At 41.4% G+C, this 15,232-nt stretch overlaps 1 protein-coding gene across 1 annotated transcript in view; it reads left to right on the top strand.

Moving 5' to 3' along the window:
* Positions 1–14,743, top strand: part of CTDP1 (CTD phosphatase subunit 1) — a 109,835-nt gene extending 95,092 nt beyond the window's left edge. The window contains exon 12 of the mRNA XM_059836156.1: positions 13,710–14,743. Coding sequence (XP_059692139.1) covers positions 13,710–13,851 — 142 coding nt within the window. The 3' untranslated portion in view covers positions 13,852–14,743. The remainder of the gene's footprint in view (positions 1–13,709) is intronic.
* Positions 14,744–15,232: the final 489 nt, after the last annotated feature.

Here is a 15,232-nt window from a genome sequence, read left to right as displayed (position 1 = left end):
GGGATCTGAATTCAGATAAACTCTAAGCATCAGATTGTTTTGGAGTTATTTCTGTTCCTCCACAGGAACAATTAACAGTACCAAGCTTCAGTATCCTACTCCCACTCACGTAAGAGATACGGTTCCCCCAGCACTGGGTGAATATTTAAGCACTTATTATTACCACCACCACCACCACTACCCCATTTCAGTAGTCTATAGATATTAATGTTGTTTTGCATCTGTGGCTTTGAAGGAATGGAGAGGGGTAAGGAAGAGGTAAAGTAGAAGTTCAGGGTGAGGAAAACCAGTAACGTACTGCTTCAGTTTACCTGGCAGTGAGAAGGCTGGCATGAAGCCTCTGGAGAACAGCCTGGCATTGGCCCAAAGGCAATTTAGGCAGCATTTTTTCCCTTTAGTCAGGCCGAATGCTTCAGTGCAATTTATAAGCTATTAGACAATTTAGGTTTTTCCTCAGTAAGATGTATGGAAATCTAAATATCTCTTGAGAATAAGGAAACCAAGAAGTACATTAACTGTTAGCGAAGGTTTTTAATCCTTCATTCTATGCCACTGTTGAGACCTAGGACATTAGCAGGAATGCTGTAAGGCAACATTGTTCCGATCAGGAAAAATAGCGGATAGATTACAACCCTCTCATTTCCCTAATGAATTCTAAAAGTACTTTAAATTCCACATAATAACTGATGTGCATTAATCTTGACCCCTGCAAGTCTGTAATGGCTGCTGAACAGCAGTGTATATCAACAATTAAAATGCCTGCTAGAAGTATGTGCTAAAAATGTCGGTAGAAGAGAAGCAGTGCTGCTTCTTAATGCTGGGGGGGTGAAACAGGAATTAAAATGGGTAGGTCGTCCTATTTGTGAGTAGTTTATTAATCATGTGAACTCCCAGTAGATTTTTCCATTGGGGAAAAACAAAGTCAGATGTTGTAGAAAACTTGAGCTCATTTCAGAAGTCTGTTGTATCAAGCTGATTGTGGAGAATTGTCCCTGCGTTGTTATCAGCCAAGTATATGAAGAGCAGAATATGGATGTTTTAATTCCCCACCCCACAGTAGATGTTACAGCACCAAGTGTCCTTTGCCACGTGGCTCGAGGGTATTGCCGCTGCGCTGCGCCGAAGGGGTCCCTGTTCACCGAAGGGAACATCTCTTCAGAACCTCGCTTTGCCGTTTCTCAAACTACCAGTGTGGCTTGAGTGTGCCTTTAGCTATCCCAGGAAATATTTACCGGAAAACTGAATTTGAATACATGACGGTATTTGTTTTGCCAGTTAACGGTGAAATAATCCATCAAACAAACCAGATCATGTTAAATGCTGATACAAGATACATTCCTACTAGGTGTTAAATGCTGATACAAGATACATTCCTACTAGGTGTTAAATGCTGATACAAGATACATTCCTACTAGGTGTTAAATGATTATACAAAATACATTCCTACTAGGCAGAGGACCTGTAGAGCTTGCAGATGCAATCAACAGAAACACAAGACACGTCTCTCAGCTGACCTTGCTGTTCACTTCAGACTGCTGTGGCTAATGGTAATACCTGAAAGCCTCACAAGAAGGTTTTTAGTGTTCCAGGTGTTAACAAGGGCAGGTAAACCGCACCTGAGCTGGAGGGCCAGAACTGCCTGCAGCATCTTGGTACGTGGTCAGGCGTACTTCTCCCCTCTGCCACGGCCGCGCACAGGCGCTACCCCCACGAGGGTAACCTGCCCGCGCAGGCTAGAGAGGAGCAGAGGTATATCCCAGTGAGCCCTCGCTCCAGACAGCTCAGCTGCGGAGCACGCTCAGGCGGTTTGGAGAGGGCCTGCAAAGTGATTTTATTCCCAAAGTCACGCAGAGGGAAGTTGTCGCGTTAAAGGGCAAGGCCATTTGGCAGAAAATAAATCCCCTTGCATTCCAGCTTGTCCTCAGGTATCCGAGGGGCTGGGGGCAGCTGGGCTCAGGTTCGGAGTGATGCCCAATTCTCTGTGTTACAAGTCCGGTCACGTTCAATGTCTTGAACTCTCACGATTACGGATACACTCGTAACACCATACACCTTCAGTCTAGTTGCGTTCCATGAACTAGCATGGCCACACTTAAGGGATTTGGTGGCGTTCAATGAGAACTCTCACGGCTAGATTAGTGAATAGTGCAGTTTATTGAAGCAACAGATACACAAGTTCTTTTGGATTGCCAGTGATAAAATTACTGCTTGCAAAGCATGTGCAAATACCAAGAATGTGAGTGTAGCCTGGCTACAAACGCGTTCAAGTTATAAAACAACTCTACAGAGATTTCTAAGTTGCCTGGGGAAGCACTCAGTATAACCAAGTGTTTGAATCTTACCCAAAGGCGTCCCTGTGGGGGGGAAGAGAGGCTCAGCCCGTCGACTGATCCCAGGTGTCAGAGGTGGTCTGCGATGGTATCTTCCCTGGCATCCCTCCTCTCTTAAGCTGTTTTTATATTATTTGTCAGGTGGAGCTTGTGTGACTCTAGTCATACATACCTCTATTGTAATTGGTGTAAAACTTTCTCGTTCTGCTTTTAAAGATATAGGCTAAGAAAAATCCAGAGCGCAAGCTCAGCGAGGGGTGGTCGCACCTTGGAGGTGGGTAGCTTTGGGGTGGAGGTGTGGTTTTTTTGGTAATATAATGAGATTATAATGAGGAAAGTTCACCCAAAGGATAGTATTTTGTCAAAACATGACAGACTGTTGGCTCAGGGCGGTAAATACGCAGCTTGCCAGTTCCGTAGTATCTTCCAGTTCCTGTCTTATCCCAGAGCCTGGCCGCGGTGTCTCCACTCCGCTCCACCCTCCGTGTAGTTTCTCTTAGAGTCAGCGCACCAAGCTCCCCTGGTGTTGCCAACATCTAAGGCTGCCTAGAGAACTTCTGTGGGATGGATTCCTTGCATATTCGCCACACTCCACCCTGAAGATTTCTTCAATGCTGTACCTTTAATATAAATTTAATTTCTAAGTTACCTCCAGCAATTATTCTACAGAAGTGTCTGGTCTTTTTTTCCAGTCAGGCCTCTGCCTGGCGTGTCAGACCTTGCTCCTGTCCTGGCACCAGTGTGGCTGTCTCATTCTCACACAGCAACTAGAAAGAGAACAACTTGTCGCAGTCTTACTTTTTGGTAAATGTTTGAAGTACGGCGACGCTCTCAGTCATCATTTGGGGCCCAGAGAAACACCTTTTCCATATAACATGCATCCATGTAACTTGCTAATCCTACTTTATATGAGCCTATGGTGGTACCACTACGTTGATAAGACCGGGCTCAGTAGCAACCCGTTGCTCTGGGTTGATAACAGATATGAAGCATCTTTTCCTTCAGATGTCTTCTTCATTAGACGTACGGGAAAGGCTGCAGCTGAACAATACAGTGAATCTGGTTTTTGGACAGCACCATCAAAAAAATTTGCAACTGCACAACAGAAACAACAACAAAAAAACCAGATGAAGTGCAAAGCGCCTTTGCTAGTTCAAGTTAATTCCAGAAATAGTGACAGAAAAAATTGTAGAGCAGACTGTAGATGACATGAAGTACTGTAAGTCAGCAGAACTGTAATCTGCTGCACTGGGTAGTTTGTCATATCTTACCTAGCGTGAAAACAAGGGGTACAGTGAATTCTCTGCTGTGTGATTTGATTTGGCGGATAGGCTGGCATATGCCGGTTCGATCCAGATGGAATTTGTGATGCTCAGTGACCCGGCATTGTAGAGAACCAAATTTAATGAACGTAGACCCACTTTTTAGGGAGTTTGTTAGTATTGCACAGCTAAAGAAAGACGGAGAGCATTCTGTTTTGAACATGTTGCATGTATTGGTATGCTGTATATATCATTTACGCAAACCCTATAAAACTGATGTAAAAGTCATGTAGTTCTGTCAAATACGCTCACAACTTTAATTCAAATTTTTCTTACTTGTAAATCAAGCCTTGACACCGCTCTCCTCTGTTTCTCATGGAAACCTAGCAATTTCTAGCCCAAATTTCTAACAAATTTAAGTTCAACATTTCTTCTACCAAGAGGTGACTTCCTGCCTTGATGTCATTTCATCTTGTAATTTATTGGCTTTTCGAAAACATCTTGAAGCATACTGGAATGTCCAAAGCAAAATGTTGACTTAAAATACAACTTTTTAAAGCTGATAAATTATTTTTTAGGTTCTTTGTAGCTTTTCATTTCAGTGCTGTTGTATCTCCAAAACAAAGTCTTCCCAAACCTGTTTTACTGAATGGAAAAAAGATTTATGGTGTAAAATTTCTACCAATAAATAAAGAAAAATCTAAGCTGGCGGGGCTTGGAATTTGGGGAAGGAGGAGGTGGGGGCACGGGGAGTGCCAAGATAGGGTGTCTTGCCATTGGGAGTGCTGAAGTTTTCTGATAAAGAACGAGAAGTAGTAGAGGAACATAATATTCCAGGAAAACATTGTATGGTAGAGAGGAGCAAAGCTGGCAGCTGATGGCCGGACGGGCAATCTCACTCCCACGTTCCTAGCAGTACCACAGTATCACCCGCACCCTCACAACAGCTCTAATGCCCCAACACCTGCACAATAAGGCAACGCGCATTGAAAGCTAACTAGAAAGACAGTGGACAACTTGCTGTGCTGAAGGATTGAACTGGCTTACTGCACCATTAGGCAGGCAGCAGAGCGAAGAAACTGAGGGAGAATCCAGTTAAATCATTTGGGAATGTGAGGAGGATGAAGAACTTCCCTGTTTTGGCAGGAGTCAGCTAGTACCTTTCACGAAATAACATACCTGCATGGAAAGAGCGTGTGTATTTTACCCCGGCGGAGTGCAACATTTTAAAGGAATTTTAAGTCTTTTTTGTGCTCCGGTGGAGATGACAGTGTTACCAGTATCCATACAGAGTCAGTGATGTGTTTTGTGTTATTTTTGATATTTTATGATAAAACAGAGGTGTTCTTAGTTAATATTCTTGTGAGCAAAGCCATTATTCAGTGAATGAACATCCTAGAAGGATGTTGGGTTTAGCTATTTGAAATTCAATCTCAATAATTTATTGAAAGCAATGACAAAGTAATAGAAGACTTAGTAAAAATCAGACTTAAAAGCTTTGACAAAATGGTCTTCGCTTTCAATATAACTTAGTGTAGCCCATAACAGACGTACTACCACACATATTAAGACAGTCTGTGAATATCTAACTTCAGAACCCACCACATAAGTAAGAGACTACCAAATCCTACTTCCAGTCTCCCTGGTTAGCACAGTCGGTGTGTTATGAGCTGAACTATATCTTTAGTTGTTAAAATGCCCGGTGATGCATTTTGAAGAATGTTCTCAGAGTTTGGGTGATGCTGGCAAATCTGACCAGGATGACAGGGCAGGTGGATACCAAGCATTTTTTCACAGCACTGGGTCTTTAAAGTGCAATTGTATTCCACTACATTGGCCTAGCGGTACCTCCACACACACAGCATGCTCCTGTGAGAAAAATGAAGGTATTTTGACTTTTCTCAGAGAAATGAGATGCTGTTTCTTTTCCAACTCCTTATTTTGATGTGCGGTTTTGAATTTTCTAAATTGGCCATACATCTTACATTTTTTGCCCACTTTTCGTCTTAATTTTTGTATTGCATGCTACCATTTTCTAGAACAATAGTTCATATTTAGATCTCGAGCGAGAACGTTATTCTTCATCACTAAGACCATCTCCTGCAGTGCTTCCTGTAACAGCAATTAATTTGAGTGACACCATTTTCAAAGGACTTTTTTCAAACCAAATCCAGGTGGAGTTGCTGTACTGTACCCATCAGGCAGTGGTGAAGGAAGGCTTGAAGCTTCCTTTGCTCACTGCTGATCCTTGGTATCTCCTCTTACGGCCTCCCAGAGCTACCCAGAATCTCTACAGAGCTGTAAGTCCACCATCGGACATCTGTTGTCAGAATGGGTAATATTGGTAAACTAGAAGACGCTGGAGAGAGAACTTGATTCAACCAACAAAGGCTTTAGCCTTGGGTTAGCTTTAAAAATATTGATATGTTGATGGATCTGTATTTTTTGTCTGAATGTTGGCTTGTTCCCGCGTTGGGAGGTTATTCAAACGCAGTCATCTAGAAAGGGGGTGAGGTTGTTCAGGAAAGGTGACTAAATCATCATGTTTCTGTTTGTTTGCGATAAGATTAAGAGATGATATGCCAGAGTGCATCTGTGCATTTGCCATTATGTCAGGTAATAGTCTGGGATTCCACATCTTGAAAAGGATATTTTATTTTCCGTTGTCTTCTACGGACCAGTGCCAAGAGTATTTGTTACGCAATATAAAACTGCCACTGTCATATTTGCCTTTTGAAGAAATATTCAATGTTGCATATTGTAAACGTCGTCTTATAACGGCTACATGGATTATTTTTAAACAACTTGCCGTTAATAACATAACAAGTAATATTTTAGAGGGATAGTTTACTTATCTGTGATTTAGTTACATAAGCAAAACTGTAGATTTAACTTCTCGGTTTTGCATTATCCAATTTAATTATTAGCTGTATCTAATTAGTTCAGTGCAGAGAAAATTAATTCAGTGCACAGTCTTTCATTTTAAAGCTTTATTGCTGCACTGTTTGTTTTTGAAATATCCCAGCCAAATGTGTAATTGTTAAGAAATAACCATTTTCAAAAAGTTGGGGTGGGTTTTTTGTTACTAAACTTTGCCACCGGTCTAAATATCGGGAAAATACAGCCTTGCCAAATGGACGGTTTTAGCAAAATGTACAATATGTCCTTGTTGCCACGTTGTAGTAATTTCTGAATTTATTTTAAATTTTCTGTGACATGCTGACTTTAAAAACTTTCTTTCAATTTTGATATACATTGAGTGCTTACTTCAGAGAACTATACAGCTGTTAAAATAGTTTTCAAAGTTTTCAGAATACTTTCTCGCTGTTAGAGTAGCATGCAGGTGTGCTAACTTTTAAAGCAGAAAGGCATTGAAGCTGCACAGAATTCAATTAGATCTCACTTTACTGTCGTGTTAGTTAAAATACGTTTTGGAGCTGTCAGTTGGAATTGGTGGCTTTCTGCAAAGACGTTTTTGTGCAGAGCGTTAAAAGCATGCTGTTCATCCAACTGCAGGATCTCTCTCTGCACGCCGGGGCTGTGCAATAAACATTCTCTGTGCATTTTTCTGCATATTAGATTTCTGGTTCGTCCTGTAATCCCACAGACAACGTTGGATGAGTTCCTGAGGAAATATGTGAGGTGTCTGGCATTTGTTCCTGTGACACTAAATATTGTCCTGTTTGTCATAACATGAGCGTAAAGTAAAACCACACACTCCAGCTCGCCAATATGGGGCTAGTGCTATTTGTTGCTCTTAAGGCTGTGTTCTTGGCAGCGTGCTATGCCAGAGCCAGGGATGAGCACCAGGACGGAAAATCACAGAATCACTAAGGTTGGAAAAGATCTGTAAGATCATCAAGTCCAACCACCAACCCAACCCCACCATGCCCACTAAACCGTGTCCCGCAGCGCCACGTCCATACGTTCCTTGAACACCTCCAGCAATGGTGACCACCACCTCCCTGGGCAGCCTCTTCCAATGCTTCACCACTCTCTCAGGAAAGACATTTTTCCTAATAACCAATGTTCCTGCGCAGATGAACGAGACAAATTGCCAAAGGATAGACACCTGTGTTCTACAGGCCTGCTATGGACAACTGCTCGCTGTTGTATCACGCGTACATGACAGATGTTGTATCCCATGTTAAGAAAATACAACTGCAAAACTTGGAACACCTCCCTGAAAATTTAGTCATCTTGTCTGTTTGATGTCATGTACGAATGCCCACAACATTGATTTTCAATCTCTATGTTCTCTGGTCTCACATCCTTTAACCTTGTTAGTGAAGTACTGGGCTGGCATCTTCAAAATTGGTTGAAGAACAGTTTTCCTGCTTTACCAGCTCTAATTCCTAACTGAAGGACATTGCCACAGAACTAGTTTATCTAAATAAATCGTTCTGATAGTCAAATTCCTATGGAAGGGAGTCAAATTCCTGCTGCGTTACCAAACTCAGCATCACCCTTCTCTTCGTTATGGAAGTTTACAGAAGGCTGCGAGGTCTGTGGGACAGACTTTCCACATCAGTGGCATCGCTGGGGCGGCAGCGGTTGTCTTGCAGGGTCGCAATGCTGTCGGAAGGCAGCAAGCTGTTACAAAACGCTCTTTCCAAACCATTGCCTTCCAAACTGCTTACGGCTGCTGTGCGAGTATCCTCGTTAGAGGGAACTTGACTGTATTCGGTACCAAATTTAAGTCATGATTTATGATGTCAATGGTATAAGCTGATTGCTTGTAAAAGACTAAACCCAGTTAGTCTGCAGACGCCACTTTGTCACTGGACCAATTTTAGGAGCTACTGAAAAAAATCAGGTCAAGTTGCAATAATTTAGAAGTTTACTTCTTATCAGAGGAGGGATGGGGCTTGTGGGTCTTTGGAGTTTGACGTATACATGAACATTTATTGAAATACTTGCTGTAGTTTTCTTTTGCAAGTTTAAAACAAGGTTTGCAAAAGCTTTAGGTTTGCTTTGTTTAAAACAAGGGTTATGTTGCCCGTTGAGTTCCTTTGCTTAGTAGACGTTTCTATTTTAACGTAGCACTGTATTTCTTCAAAAGGTGCCACTGGGATGCAAAACAGAGCGGAGACAATCTGCTCTTTAATGAATAGAAAAAAATGTTTTTTGCAATATTATTTCTTTTCAGCTAACTGTAAATTAAGGTCTTAAGGTAATAAAAGCAACAAATGCTGGATTTTTTTTCACTGCTTTGTTCCCTATGGCTCTTTCAGTGAACTAAATTTGAATTGAAATTATAAGAATGAAGTTTTCACTCGACCTATAGTTGGACTTCGCAATCATATTTTAGTGATCGTTTTAACAGATCAAGAGCTGAATAAATATTTATTTTCAATAATTTTTCCTGTGCTGTTTTTCACATGCATACACCGTGCTCTGTTGCAACTTTCTAATGTCTTTGCTTCCTGTCTTGTTGTTTGGAATACCGCGAAGTGTATTTCTCATTAGCATTCTGTAGATTAAATTTTCCTAAAAATAACTTTTATACATTTAGGATTTATACATGTGGGGTTTTTTTAGGTTAATATCATTATGAATTACACTTGTAGTTTATTTAAATGTCTTGAGAATTCATTTAAATACGTGTTTTTTTAAAATTTAGTTCTCTTTTAAAAAGATTTCTCCATCACGTGAACTGGTGGGAAATATGAATTGTACAAGTTTTTTCACAGAGTTGTCAGATATTTAAAGTACTAAATTCAGTCTTTTGGAAAGTTTAATTGTTCGTTTATGAGGTTAAAGGTATTGGGTTCTTATCCATATGTTTGGTTTTTAATAGCAGTCAAGCGAAATTCCTTTTTAAAATGCAAACCAGGCTAACGGAAGCCTGCAACATACTGCTGAATCATTTTCGCTAAATAGTAAGAAGGAATCCTGTATGTATTTAACTTTTCCACTCAAAAGTGTTATGCTCTATGGCTCTGATACTGGAAATGACAAGGAGTGGGCACAAAATAATGAGGAAAATACACATTTTAAGTTGTTTGTTATGTTAATAGATACGCTGCCATGGGGGTATGCTGCTTTTCTCTGAAGACGGAAATGATTAATGGGATGTTCTCTCTCTTTTCTGAATTTGCAAATAACAAATGCAGCACTATGTTACTGATGTTCTTCCTCCATACTTGTGTCAGAGTTAGCTTTGCATTTGGTTTCATAACATTTAAATGTTTTTGGAATAGCTTTGACGCTGCAGTTTACAGTGCACAAATAGTGAAAGGGTTTTATATCTTAATAAGAACAATACTCACATTCTCCAGAGATTTTTTTTTTTTTTTGTTTCTTCTAGCAGAGGACTAATACTTAGGTGTGTTTTCTTTTTTGTTTTTGATGCTTTTTCCCTCCCCATGAGTGAGGAAGGTTTTCATGTCTAGACTGAACGGAGCTGTCGTTCTAGCCTTCCCGAAAGACCAAGGACTGACAAAGTAGATCACATTCAGCCTTTTGCACTTCCAAAGGTACTGTTTAATACAACCAAATGAGGGATGAAAATATGCCAGGACTGTCCCAAGAAGGGACAAGAAGGCCAACGCCATCCTGGCCTGTATCAGAAACAGTGTGGCCAGCAGGAGTAGGGAGGGGATCGTGCCCCTGTACTCGGCGCTGGTGAGGCCGCACCTCGAATGCTGTGTTCAGTTTTGGGCCCCTCACTCCAATAAGGGCATTGAGGTGCTGGAGCGTGTCCAGAGAAGGGCGACGGAGCTGGTGAGGGGTCTGGAGCACAAGTCTTGTGAGGAGCAGCTGAGGGAGCTGGGGTTGTTCAGTCTGGAGAAGAGGAGGCTGAGGGGAGACCTCATCGCTCTCTACGACTACCTGAAAGGGGGTTGTGGTGAGGTGGGTGTTGGTCTCTTCTCCCAAGTAACAAGTGACAGGACAAGAGGAAATGGCCTCAAGTTGCACCAGGGGAGGTTTAGGCTGGATATTAGGAAAAAATTCTTTCCTGAGAGAGTGGTGAAGCACTGGAAGAGGCTGCCCAGGGAGGTGGTGGAGTCACCATCGCTGGAGACATTCAAGGAACGTGTGGACATGGCACTGCGGGACATGGTTTAGTGGGCATGGTGGGGTTGGTTTGATGGTTGGACTTGGTGATCTTACAGGTCTTTTCCAACCTTAGTGATTCTGTGATGAAAGTTTTCTGGAAAGCCCTTTTGTAGACTGGAGCTCCGTTCTTTAATTATCTAGTTACACTGACTGTTTCAGGTCCCTGTATTTTGTTGACTGTCCTCACTGAAACCTAGTTGCTGTGGAGTAGATTTAAATAAAAAGGTGGCTTTGTTGTATAAATTAGTAATTTTGCTAGTCTTTGCCATAATTATTTAGTAAATGAACTGTTCCTTACTTTTAAGAAATAATCAACTGGCAGTGAGATATTATTTCTTCATAGACCTTTTTTCTACGGCACCTTTAGATCCCAACAAACTCACGGTATCTGGGCTGGCTCTAAAAACCTGCTTGTCCTGCCACGTTCTTTACTACATGATCTGCGGTTGTGTGTACGTGTTTCACATGCGCAAATTATAGCTGTCAGATTGTCAATTTTATCTTTCAATTGGCAGATACCATCAGTTCCCATAGATGCAGTGTTACGAACAGATGAATACGAATATTTTCAGCTGTGAATGTTGTGCTATGGGTTCCCTCCATGTCTTTATTTATATTTATTTATCGGTTAGCACTACCTGTATACTTCTTATCCACTACTTGTTAAATACGCACAACTTTTTTCTGCTTTTGCTGAGTAAGACTCAGCTTTCTTTAATTCCCCATTAGCTTTCCCTAGCTTATAGTATCATTAATGCCTAAAATAGTGCCGTATCTCTGAAGGCTGAAATCATCATGAAGCGAGCCAACGAAACTCAAGCTCCATACATTTGTAGAGCTTTTAATGGAAATGTGCGAAGATTTCTTCCAACTGGGCATTTTTAGTCTGAGTGCTTCCTCGTCCGAACCGGGTGCTAATGTCGGCTGCGTGGAAATCAGTGTTACGCCTGAGAAACTGCTTTTTATTTTGTGTTAGGCTGCATTTAGTGCCCTGTAACTCCCTCAGCAGGCCACGTTTGAGTTTCAATAGCAAAATATTCAGGAAGTGCTATCACCTCATCCCGGTTTTCAGACCCCAGACTGAATCCCAGGGCTTCAGGTTACCTCCCTGGAATGTTATTCCTACCACCCTACACCAAACAGAAAAACCCACCTAATGTGCCGGGGAGGAAGCGCTCAGTAAAGCGGCAGCGGCGTATCTTCGGATCCCACTGGTGCGGCAGAAAGGGAAAGCAGGGTAACACAGTACTGCTCGCTTCCCGTTCCGATTCGGAGTCCCCTCCTGACTTCATGCCCCGTCTTGTCCATCTCCCGGAAAAGCCGGGAAAGTGGAGGTCGGGTGGCACTCCACCAGCCCACCAATCAAGCAGTCTGGGCTCCTGAGAATTGAGGTTTCCAGGGAAATGGCAATAAGAATGGCTGTATAAATAAAAATTGCTTTGTATTTCAGTGTTGCTTACAAGCTCACAAGTTTGACTGTTCATCTTTGTATTTATTTCTTTTAGATATACACAGTTCAAGTCAGTATTTATCGAAGGTCTTTCTTGCTATATGCTAGTTCTCTATATTCTCAGAAGTAAAGGGACCGTTGTTAAATTACGGCTTTTTGCTAAAAGATAGAAAATAATTTTATTAAGTTTTCATGATTGCAGGCGGATGCATTCTCTTCTTAATGAAACCCCACCTAGCAATGAATAGGACAGTTATTTAAGAGAGATACCCCTTTCCATATCTTCATCTGCTTCAAATTTGATCAAATGATCAAGAAAGGATTTTGAAGGTGTTTCTACAGCTCGTTATGAAGTCTATGCAGTGCAAACTCTCAACTTTATTTTTGTCTCATAAGCACATGTCTGATATAAAAATCCCTCTTGGCAAGGAAAAGAGAGTTCAGGATTCCACAAATCCAAATTCTTTGGCTTATGGCCACGTCCCAGTTGAAGCGTTAGGTTTTCCTTGGAGATCGTTCACCACCGGGAACATGGGTTCTGGGTTCATGGGTTCAAAGATGCTTAGGGGACTGGAACATCTTTCTTATGAGGAAAGGCCGAGGGACTTGGGGCTTTGTAGTCTGGAGAAGACTGAGGGGGGATCTTATCAACGCTTATAAATACCGAAGGGGTGGGCACCAGGAGGATGGGGCCAGTCTTTTTTCAGTGGTGCCCAGTGACAGGACAAGAGGTCACGGGCACAAACTTGGTCATAGGAAGTTCCATCTCCACATGAGGAGGAACTTCTTTCCTCTGAGGGTGGCAGAGCCCTGGAACACGCTGCCCAGAGAGGTTGTGGAGTCTCCTTCTCTGGAGATACTCAGCACTCGCCGGGACGCATTCCTGTGCAACCTGCTCTGGGGGACCCTGCTCTGGCGGGGGTTGGACTAGGTGATCTCCAGAGGTCCCTTCCAGCCCCTCTCATTCTGTCGTTCTATTCTTCCGACTGGGGAAGGGGCCCATCAGCTTCCTGCTTAAACTGGTCAATTCTCCGGAGGTGCTAAGAACTGTGTTGTTCAGCCTGGCAGTACTAATCCAAAGAGACATAAAAGGGAAGAACGAGACCCCTATGTTTGGAAACATGGGAGTGTAGAAGCTAGTGCAGTGAGGTTTGGTTGGTCAGTTAAGGCTTTATTTTTACAAAAAAGCAGAAACTTGAATATTTCAAAATCATAGAACAACGTATAACGTATTTTGGTAATCTCTCATTCACACGATGGATTTCTTCTTTCTTTTGCAAGGTGAGAGGGAAGTAAATTAACTCGTTATTTTCAAACAGCCTTATACTTTGTTTTCATTCCTTGTTCAGAAGAATGGGAGAAATAAAATTAACAGTACTTTGTTCTTTGCACCTACAGCTGACAGTAAATAACAGCAACTAAAAAATCAATTGTGTGAACTAACTACTGTTCATTCATTTAAAAGCAAGTGCTGTACGTTTTGTCCAGACCTGAGAAAAAGTCAAGTCCGTTAGCCCCGTTTTTTTCTCCCGTTAAACAGCGGTCTGTGTTAATAAGCAATGCGATACCTTGATTCATGGACTTTATCTCTGTCTACCCTTCCAGGGGTCACAAGCGCAAACTGGATGAAGATGATGCTGCCAGTGAATCCAGTAAAGAATCTAGCAACGAAGATGAGGAAGGAAGCAGTTCTGAAGCGGACGAAATGGCAGCAGCGCTTGAAGCTGAATTGAACGACTTCATGTGACATTCATGCAGCAGACGGAATTTGTAATTATATTTCACTTCTCATAAACGGATCGGACTTCAGATGAGTCCCTTGTGTCAGTACTCAATGTTTTTCCAAAATGTGTGTGTATATTTTGCAAAGCAACACAAGAGGTGACACATTATTTTACAAAATTGGAAATAGATGTTTTTAAGGTGTTTTACTAAAGGAAAATATACTTTTTTAAACAAAAAAAAGTATTAAATGGGACTTGGTGTGCTATGCCAAAGACACATTAGGAGCTCTGCAGAACCTTCATATACAGGACAGTGATACAAAGATTTGTGATTAAACATAAAGCAACTTTTTAAAACTATTGCAGTCTGTGGTTTATGGGTAACGGTCTTCACAAAAAAGGAGATAAAGGAGATGGAATTGTCTGGGTAGTACAGCAGGAACCTGATGAACTGGTCATCCTTTTCCACAAATAAATGCTATCAAATAAAAAAGGATTTTTAAAATAAAAAAGAACGATTTATATTTGTATAGAAACGGAGAATGAGATATGCAAGCTTTGTGGCCTCTGCACTTGACCCACCTGTCATTTGCTTCAAAGAGAATACATAATGATCAAAACTCATGTTTTTAAGTTACTGTGTGGAATAGTTGGGTTCTTTAGGGACATCGTTTAGATTTTTAACTTTCCTTCTCTGTAACCGGAAATTTAGCACAGCATACTGTGTGATCCTGTACTGCCATAAGAAGCATATTCACCCATTCGTGTTGTCTTGGAAAGAACGAGTGCTACTTCAGTCTAGATAGGATTTACTTTCTTTGACAAGAGATCTGATGTAAAGTTTTTGTATATTCTATTTCATATTTGACCCACAAAACAGATTTTCTTTCATTTAATAAAAATTCATTTTGTACACTTTGTTTCCCTTTCCTGTTCATTTGCTTCCATCAAACCCAAGGCCCCTTTGCATGGTGTCTTTCCTTTACTCTGCAGGAAAATAATGAAAAACATTGAAAGCAACTGCAAATTTGTAGATTCTGGCAGTAACTGAGGCAGAGGAGAGGAACACTGGCTCAGAAGATTCCCTTTTCTTTGGCGTGTGGACTCTTACATTCTGACATTTTCTTGGATCTCTGTGACTGGCCTCTGAAGATACCGTAGGAGTTATTGCCCTGGTGTTGAATTTCTGAGGCTAGAACCATGGTTTATTCACAATTGTTAGCAGCTGGAGAGACAAATCCTTTTAAAACATGTTAGCAACAGAAGACTCATTAATTCAGATGTCATGGTTAAAAGGAGGTACTTTCTGGTGCAGAAATACTTAATTTTGCCACTTAGCAGTAAAACAGAGAGAATATTTCAATAGAATCTCAGCTGGTTTACGAAGAACAGCCTAGTTTTCAA

Source organism: Gavia stellata, chromosome 3 (assembly GCF_030936135.1).
Source record: "Gavia stellata isolate bGavSte3 chromosome 3, bGavSte3.hap2, whole genome shotgun sequence".
Classification (NCBI taxonomy): domain Eukaryota; kingdom Metazoa; phylum Chordata; class Aves; order Gaviiformes; family Gaviidae; genus Gavia; species Gavia stellata.
The sequence above is the reverse complement of the archived record's forward strand: the minus strand, read 5'-3'. Positions and strand labels throughout refer to the sequence as shown.